We start from the raw sequence: 8,914 nt of genomic DNA, 5'->3' as shown, positions 1-8,914 counted from the left end.
TGTCTGACAAATAAAAGTGAGGACTGATTTATTTATTTATTTATTCATTTTGCACAAAGAGAACTTATGCTAGGGGTTTCCATAGGCTTCTGTAGATGGCAGACTTGGTGGACATTGTCAATCTTATGACTTTCATAACAAGTCCTCTGCGAGATGCAGTTACATGGGGATGGCAGATGGAATTCCTCCTCTATAAGTAATGACTTAGATGTTATCTGTGCTACCTACTGACTGCAGTATATAACTCCTTTAACTTTCCAGATGGGGAAGTTTCAGCAAAGTCAGTCCATATATAACATCTGGTCGCCTGATGCTACTGTATATCTAAAAAAAAAATGTCTTTCCCATGTGATTTTTTTGTTCCCATGACTGGCTAATGAATACAATAACTCATGATGTGACGAGTTTGCTAGTTAGAATGACTTATGTACAGAGATCCCAAGTACTTATAGACAGACTTTGTGCACCAGCCTGGGAGATATCCCATCATCTGTACCACAAGACGACACGATGGATCCCTGTACTTATAAGTGCTATCATACACATGACCATGATTCCAGAAAATTTCTGGAGGATTATTTTTCAGATAATCCTGAAATGGCCTTTAAGGAGAACTCCTTGATATTTCCCATTCAAAACCTTACACGTGTTTTTGCAGCAGGTATGTATCTGGACTGTCTGTGTAAAGCCTTGGTTATTGGATATAATGTAAAATATAGGACATGGGGGTTTAATAGAATCATTTTTCCTCTATGTAGTCTCCAAAAACAAAATTTCTTAATATTACAGTGAAAATCTAAAATGTAAGGTAGAATCACTTGTAAATCTTCTGTCATCTGGCAGTTTGGGGTCCACCAGTTGGTGCTAATGTCACTTCCCGATCTCTCACCAATGATAACCTGACAATGTGTAGAATCTCCTGTACAATGAAAGATATCAGAAAATGCTCTAACAATCATTATATGTTCAGATTTTCACTTTTGTCAGAAATTTGAATATCATATTCATATCTACAGGATTGTGCCATATCACTGTATATAGTATCGCTCTTAATAACAGAAGGAGAATAGGAGTCTTGCAGTTATAACACCTTTTAAAGTTCGTGACCTCAATGGGAGAATGTGTCCGGAATTGATCTATTGTTTATATACACTTTTATAATAAATACATTAAAAAAAAAAAAAAAAAAAAAAAAAAATCCATGTTATCTATATTAAAACAAAAATTCTAAAATTTAGTAATTCCAGCTCTTGCCACTAAGCCTAATATAGTTACTGTCCCTGGAGATAAGCCATGGACCACAGGCACAATGGTCTGGAGCAGACCCTGCTAACTGGAGTGGAGGAATTTTCTAGACATGTTCTGTTAGCTGTGCAGAGGACATTCTACAAACAACAGGGAGTAGATAAGTTTTGACATCACATATTGTGTCTTATATACCTGTACATCAGTGTGCTGAGATGGAAGGTGATTGCTGCAAAGGGATCTCCTACAAAGAAACAGGAATACTCAGCATGTTATCAAAAGTGAAGGAATTTTATTAGAGATGAGCGAGTAGTAATTGATCGAGTAGGTATGTGATCGAATACTACGGTATTCAAAATACTTGTACTTGATCGAGTACCACTCACTGTTCGAATGTAAAAGTTTGATGCAGAACCAGCATTGATTGGCCGAATGCTATACAGTCATCCAATCAACGCTGGTTCTTCTCCGACCTTTAGAAGTCTTCTCCATGCAGCTTCCCCGCGGCGTCTTCTGGCTCTTCATTCACTCTGCCAGGCTTGTAGTGCGGGCATGCGCAGTTGGCTCTGCCCAGGCCCGATGCCTAGCAGAGTGAATTCAGAGCCGGAAGACGCCGCGGGGACGCTGCACGGAGAAGACTTCTCGGAGGATCCAGCCCGACCCTCACTCGTGGACTTGGTAAGTATAATTTGATCGAACATTGCCTACCCCTGAAACGAGCATTTTCCCCCCATAGACTATAATAGGGTTCGATATTAAATTCCAGTAGTCGAATATTGAGGGGCTACTCGAAACGAATATCGAACCTCAAACATTTTACTGTTCGCTCATCTCTAATTATGATTTAATGTGTTGGTTGTTTTAATATTTGGAATTTTCCTACAGGTCATATTAAAGGAGACATCTTACTTGACCTCAGCATTGGTTCCTTGGTTCATCATCTGTATTCAGCCTGTGAGTGTTTCAAAGACATCATAGTGCTGAAAGACAAAGACAGATGTATCCTGGAGCTGAAAAGATGGGTGGACAAACGTACCGGAGCCTTTCATTGGGGCCATGCTGCAAAACTTCATGTAGACCTAGAAGGAAAAAGGTGAAGTATTTGTCCAACTGTTAAGGAAACCCACTGTCATTGTCATACAGAACATATGGAGACAGATCTAGGGAATGTTTAGGCTGGGGCCCCACTTTGCAGAAATGCAGCTTTTTTTGTTGCAGCTTTTGTTGTGGTCTTTTGAGATAAAACCAGGAGAGGATTTCAGCAGAAGGGAGAAGTACAGTATAAGAATTTCCTATATATTTCCCATTCCTGAAAACTCCTTTAGTTGAATAGTGGTTTCCCCTGAAACGAGCATTTTTTCCCATAGACTGTAATGGGATTCGATATTCGATCGAACAGTCAAATATTGAGGCTCTACTAGAAACGAATATCGAATCTCGAATATTTCACTACTCGCTTATCTCTACAGTAAAATATTCGATATTCGATATTTGTTTCGAACAGCTCCTCAATATTCGACTATTTGAACGAATCTCAAACCCCATTATAGTCTATGGGAGAAAATGCTTTGTTTCAGGGGATCTCACTCTTCAACTCAAGAAAGTCACCAAGTCCACTATGACACCCCAGGAAATGATGCCAACACCCTGGAATGCAACTGGGGCAGCAGGGGAAGCATGTCTGGGGGCATCTAACAAGCCCAAGTCAATGTATTATGTCAGGATCCCTGTCAGCTTGCGATATGCGCAAGCTGGCTTTTCCCCGTAGGAATGCATTGACCAGTGTTGATTGGCCGAATGCCATACAGAGTACAGCATTCGGGCAATCAACGCTGGTTCTACTGGAGGCTTGTCTGTGAGGAGACGGAGTCTAGTATCGGACCAGAATGGAGACTGCTGTGGACAGATCTTAGACTTCGCCTCCTCTGGCATAACCATCGTTGATTGGCCGAATGCTGTACTCTGTATGGCATTCAGCCAATTAACGCTGGTCAATGCATTCCTATGCCGAGATGTAGCAGAGATGGCCGTGCACTCAGTCGGCTACACCGGAGATGCAGCCGAACTGAGCGCACGGCCAGTACTGCTACACCGGAGATGAAGCAGAGCTGGCCAAGTGCTCAGCTCGGCTACTCCAGAGATGCAGTCGAGCTGAGCGCATGGCCAGCACTGCTACACCGGAGATGAAGCAGAGCTGGCTGTGAGCTCAGAGATGTAGCAGAGCTGAGTGTGCAGCAGGGTTCAGCACACACTCAGCCCTGCTACATCTGAGATGCAGCAGAGCTGAGTGTACAGCAGGGCTCAGCACACACTCAGCTCTGCTACATCTCCAGTGTAGTAGTGCTGGCCATGCGCTCAGCTCGGCTGAAACTCCGGAGTAGCCGAGCTGAGCGCACAGCCAGCACTGCTACATCTCGGCATTGGAATGCATTGACCAGCGTTGATTGTCCAAATGCCATACATAGTACAGCATTCGGCCAATCAACGCTGGTTTTTTTGGAGGAGGCGGAGTCTCAGATCGGTCTATAGCAGTCTCCATTCTAGTCCTATCTTAGACTCCGCCTCCTCAGAGATGAGCCTCCGGCAGAACCAGCATTGATTGGCTGAATGCCGTACTTCTGTATGGCATTCGGACAATCAATGCTGGCCAATGCATTCCAATGGGAAAAAGTCCGCTCGCGCATATCTCAAGGTGACAGGGATTCTGACCAGATAGAGCCCCAAAGAGCTGGGTGAGTGACTTTCCCCCCAAAATAAAGGTAACCCCTAGCTAACCCTGCCTGTACATCTGTCCCTGTCTCACAGTCACATAGTTCACAGTCTCAAATTAACCGAATGTTAAATCCACCATTCGTATAAATTGGAGGTCACCTGATTTAGCCAGCCAATTACTTTTTCCGATTTTTTTCCGATGCCTCCATTGTCGTAGTTCCTGTCCCACCTCCCCTGCACAGTTATTGGTGCAAAAAAAAAGCGCCAGGGAAGGTGGGAGGGGATACAAATTTTTAGTGCGTTTGCCACGTGGTATTCGATTGGAATCAAATACCTTGAACGGCCTGATATTCGATCGAACAGTGTTCGCTCATCTCTACTCTCTACTAGAGATGAGCGAACACTAAAATGTTCGAGGTTCGAAATTCGATTCGAACAGCCGCTCACTGTTCGAGTGTTCGAATGGGTTTCGAACCCCATTATAGTCTATGGGGAACATAAACTCGTTAAGGGGGAAACCCAAATTCGTGTCTGGAGGGTCACCAAGTCCACTATGACACCCCAGGAAATGATACCAACACCCTGGAATGACACTGGGACAGCAGGGGAAGCATGTCTGGGGGCATAAAAGTCACTTTATTTCATGGAAATCCCTGTCAGTTTGCGATTTTCGCAAGCTAACTTTTCCCCATAGAAATGCATTGGCCAGTGCTGATTGGCCAGAGTACGGAACTCGACCAATCAGCGCTGGCTCTGCTGGAGGAGGCGGAGTCTAAGATCGCTCCACACCAGTCTCCATTCAGGTCCGACCTTAGACTCCGCCTCCTCCGGCAGAGCCAGCGCTGATTGGCCGAAGGCTGGCCAATGCATTCCTATGCGAATGCAGAGACTTAGCAGTGCTGAGTCAGTTTTGCTCAACTACACATCTGATGCACACTCGGCACTGCTACATCAGATGTAGCAATCTGATGTAGCAGAGCCGAGGGTGCACTAGAACCCCTGTGCAAACTCAGTTCACGCTAATAGAATGCATTGGCCAGCGCTGATTGGCCAATGCATTCTATTAGCCCGATGAAGTAGAGCTGAATGTGTGTGCTAAGCACACACATTCAGCACTGCTTCATCACGCCAATACAATGCATTAGCCAGTGCTGATTGGCCAGAGTACGGAATTCGGCCAATCAGCGCTGGCTCTGCTGGAGGAGGCAGAGTCTAAGGTCGGACCTGAATGGAGACTGGTGTGGAGCGATCTTAGACTCCGCCTCCTCCAGCAGAGCCAGCGCTGATTGGCCGAATTCCGTACTCTGGCCAATCAGCGCTGGCCAATGCATTTTATTAGCCCGATGAAGTAGAGCTGAATGTGTGTGCTTAGCACACACATTCAGCTCTACTTCATCAGGCTAATAGAATACATTGGCCAATCAGCGCTGGCCAATGCATTCTATTAGCTTGATGAAGCAGAGTGTGCACAAGGGTTCAAGCGCACCCTCGGCTCTGATGTAGCAGAGCCGAGGGTGCACAAGGGTTCAAGTGCACCCTCGGCTCTCCTACATCAGAGCCGAGGGTGCGCTTGAACCCTTGTGCAGCCTCAGCTCTGCTACATCAGAGCCGAGGGTGCGCTTGAACCCTTGTGCACACTCTGCTTCATCAAGCTAATAGAATGCATTGGCCAGTGCTGATTGGCCAGAGTACGGAATTCGGCCAATCAGCGCTGGCCAATGCATCCCTATGGGAAAAAGTTTATCTCACAAAAATCACAATTACACACCCGATAGAGCCCCAAAAAGTTATTTTTAATAACATTCCCCCCTAAATAAAGGTTATCCCTAGCTATCCCTGCCTGTACAGCTATCCCTGTCTCATAGTCACAAAGTTCACATTCTCATATGACCCGGATTTGAAATCCACTATTCGTCTAAAATGGAGGTCACCTGATTTCGGCAGCCAATGACTTTTTCCAATTTTTTTCAATGCCCCCAGTGTCGTAGTTCCTGTCCCACCTCCCCTGCGCTGTTATTGGTGCAAAAAAGGCGCCAGGGAAGGTGGGAGGGGAATCGAATTTTGGCGCACTTTACCACGCGGTGTTCGATTCGATTCGAACATGGCGAACACCCTGATATCCGATCGAACATGTGTTCGATAGAACACTGTTCGCTCATCTCTACTCTCTACCACTATTTATAAGCCAATAAACCAGAGTTAACTATTGAGCTGTTATCTTTCCCTTTTGATGATGACTGGGGGACAATCACTTTCTTCACTTTCTCCATTTCTTACAGTCACGAGTTGGAAGACAAAGAAGTAAAAGTGAGATCAGCAATACAACATGTTCTGAAATGTAACTTTGAAAACAAAAATATGATTGAGCCGATAGTTTTACCTCCAGCCGATTGTATCATCAGTTTTGGGCTTCTAGAAGCTATCAGCAAAGGCCAAGATGACTACATCAGATATCTCAGGAAGTTCTCAAGATTGCTGAAACCTGGAGGACACTTCATATTATTTGGGTGTTTAGGTATGACGTATATCACAGTTGGGAAAGAAAAATTCCATATTCTCAGCTATGATGAGGAGTTTGCCAGGAAAGCTCTAGAAGGAGAAGACTTTATAATAGATGACTGTAAGGTCCAGAAGAGAACAGCCGTGAGTGACCTTACTGACTATGAGGGCATCATATTTATTGTAGCTCACAAGGAGAAGTAACTGTAGGTAGAAATGTAGTCTCTTGATTAGACTCTAGTCAGATTATGTGTTACTAATATTTATAAATGTGAAGGTTTGTGTGTGTGTTCCTCAATCACGCAGAAACGGCTGAATGGATTTGCCTGATATTTGGCACATAGATAGATAGGAACCCCGCTTAACATATAGGCTACTTTTTATCCCGGTAAATGACATCACTACATGACTGTTAGGCATGAATTTACAGACATACTATGTTTGAGGACCTTTGAAGACATCACAGGCCCTTCAGCCGTCCCATAGGATCATGCTATGTGGTGGGCGGAGCTACACACTAATTTAGGGCGGAGCTAAACAGGAGGTAGTCGGACAGTGTTAAAGCATACACTGTATGTACTCTCTATACCACTATATACTACTGTATGTACTCTATATACCACTATATGCTGCTGTTTACACTCTATATACTACTATATACACTGTATGTACTCTATATACCACTATATACTACTGTATATACTCTTAACACAGTCACTGCAAGGACACTTAGACAACACAACCCCTGTGATCCAAATTGCCTGATGTCGCTGAGCTGAGGCAGTGCGGTACCACAGCTTGCTCTGCTCTTCATACGGATGTGAATACAGCTGGGGCTGCTGCGCATATGCACAGATGTAGCAGAGCGGACACGCAGACGCCACCAACCACATTTGGCTAATTATAATCAGCTCATTGTCAACAACAACCCGCAGACGAAGTCGTGGGCAGAAGCTAGTTCAAGATATATTGAAGATTTGTAAACTGATGATAATGCTGAGACCTGTGATCATTTATTGCTTTTTGAGATCGTATAAGGCTTCTGGATTTCCCATTGTACCAATAATAAAAGTACAGGTATGACATTGAACTGTGGTCATTCCTTCCTGGCGCCACACTGAGTGGCTGCCTCGATACAGAGCTCCAAGCTGGGAGCAACCTTTATCTTTCCTATTCACTCTCTTTGTCTGTATCTTCAAGAATCCTCTAACTAAGCAAACTAGCACTATGAATTAGCAACTATAAATCGAATGGAAGACCCTGTGGAGTTTATATTGTTAAAGCATGGGACTCTGTTACAGCGTGGGAGCCTACCATCACCCACCTACCCATGTGTTTATGGAAGCTTGGCAAGGGAGCAGCACCCTGTCTACCTGGATGACTTCAGACTTCTCTGGGCAGTAGAACACAGTGGTAAGAAGAAAGGAAGAGGAGGGCTTGTGATGAAGGACATTTGGGGCATTTTTTTGTGGTTAATGGAAAATAGCGCTGATGCAAGATACCGAACTATCAGCTGTGAGCAGGAGATCTCACCACCTACCAAAGGAACTGCCACATGTTATCATGATAGCTGCATATGTCCCCACTTCTACAAAAAAAAAAAAAAAAAAACTTTTTTTTTGGCCTGTTATATCTACATGCTGTGACCCCCCTCCTCATGTCCTCCAACCACAGTCGGGCTGTATTATTAACATCACTTCACACAGAGAACTAAATGATCCTGCAGTGTGTCTGTGTTTCTTTCTTTTTAGTTGCTATGATTCCTAGGATTTCTCTATCTGCCATGAGCTTGTATGTGTCTCTCTCTTGTTATATACTACTGTACCATCTATTAAACTGTATCACTGAAATTTCCCCATTGTGGGACTATTAAAGGATTATCTTATCTTATCTCTTATCATTGTTTTCTTCTTGCCCCTTGACATAAAGTATCTTCATTTCTGACCAAATAAATTTGTTTTGTATCTGAGACACAGAGCATTAAAATAAACAGACAATAAAATTACCATGACATCATTGCTAGAGATGAGCGAACAGTAAAATGTTCGAGCTTCGAGATTCGTTTCGAGTAGCCCCTCAATATTCGACTATTCGATTGAATATCGAACCCCATTATAGTCTATGGGGAAAAATGCTTCACTACAGGGGATCCCACCATTCGACTCAGGAGAGTCACCAAGTCCACTATGACACCCCAGGAAATGATGCCAACACCCTGGAAAGCAACTGGGACAGCGGAGGAAGCATGTCTGGGGGCATCAAGTACCTTTATTATGTCGGGATCCCCTGTCAGCTTGCGATATGCCGGAGCTGACTTTTTCACATAGGACTGCATTGACCAGCGTTGATTGGCCAATCAACGCTGGTTCTGCCTGAGGAGGCGGAGTCTAAAATCAGTCCACAGCAGTTTCCATTCTGGTCCAATTTTACACTCCGTCTCCTCAGGCAGAACCAGCGT

General features: G+C 44.3%; 1 protein-coding gene across 1 annotated transcript; it reads left to right on the top strand.

Moving 5' to 3' along the window:
• Positions 1 to 486: 486 nt before the first annotated feature.
• LOC142209863 (nicotinamide N-methyltransferase-like) lies at positions 487 to 6,660 on the top strand. The gene is made up of 3 exons (XM_075278903.1): positions 487 to 661; positions 2,131 to 2,338; positions 6,237 to 6,660. The coding sequence occupies exons 1-3, from the start codon at positions 511 to 513 to the stop codon at positions 6,658 to 6,660; spliced, it is 783 nt and encodes a 260-aa protein (XP_075135004.1). The 5' UTR covers positions 487 to 510.
• The last annotated feature ends 2,254 nt before the right edge of the window (positions 6,661 to 8,914 follow it).

This window comes from Leptodactylus fuscus, chromosome 6, assembly GCF_031893055.1.
Source record: "Leptodactylus fuscus isolate aLepFus1 chromosome 6, aLepFus1.hap2, whole genome shotgun sequence".
NCBI lineage: Eukaryota > Metazoa > Chordata > Amphibia > Anura > Leptodactylidae > Leptodactylus > Leptodactylus fuscus.
Note: the sequence above shows the minus strand (reverse complement) of the source record. Positions and strands in the feature narration are given on the sequence as shown.

Coding starts and splice junctions, on each gene's coding strand:
- LOC142209863 (XM_075278903.1), top strand. CDS start 511: ATGGATCCCTGTACTTATAAGTGCTATCATACACATGACCATGATTCC. Junction 662..2,130: donor TACACGTGTTTTTGCAGCAG/GTATGTATCTGG, acceptor ATTTTCCTACAG/GTCATATTAAAGGAGACATC. Junction 2,339..6,236: donor GTAGACCTAGAAGGAAAAAG/GTGAAGTATTTG, acceptor CATTTCTTACAG/TCACGAGTTGGAAGACAAAG.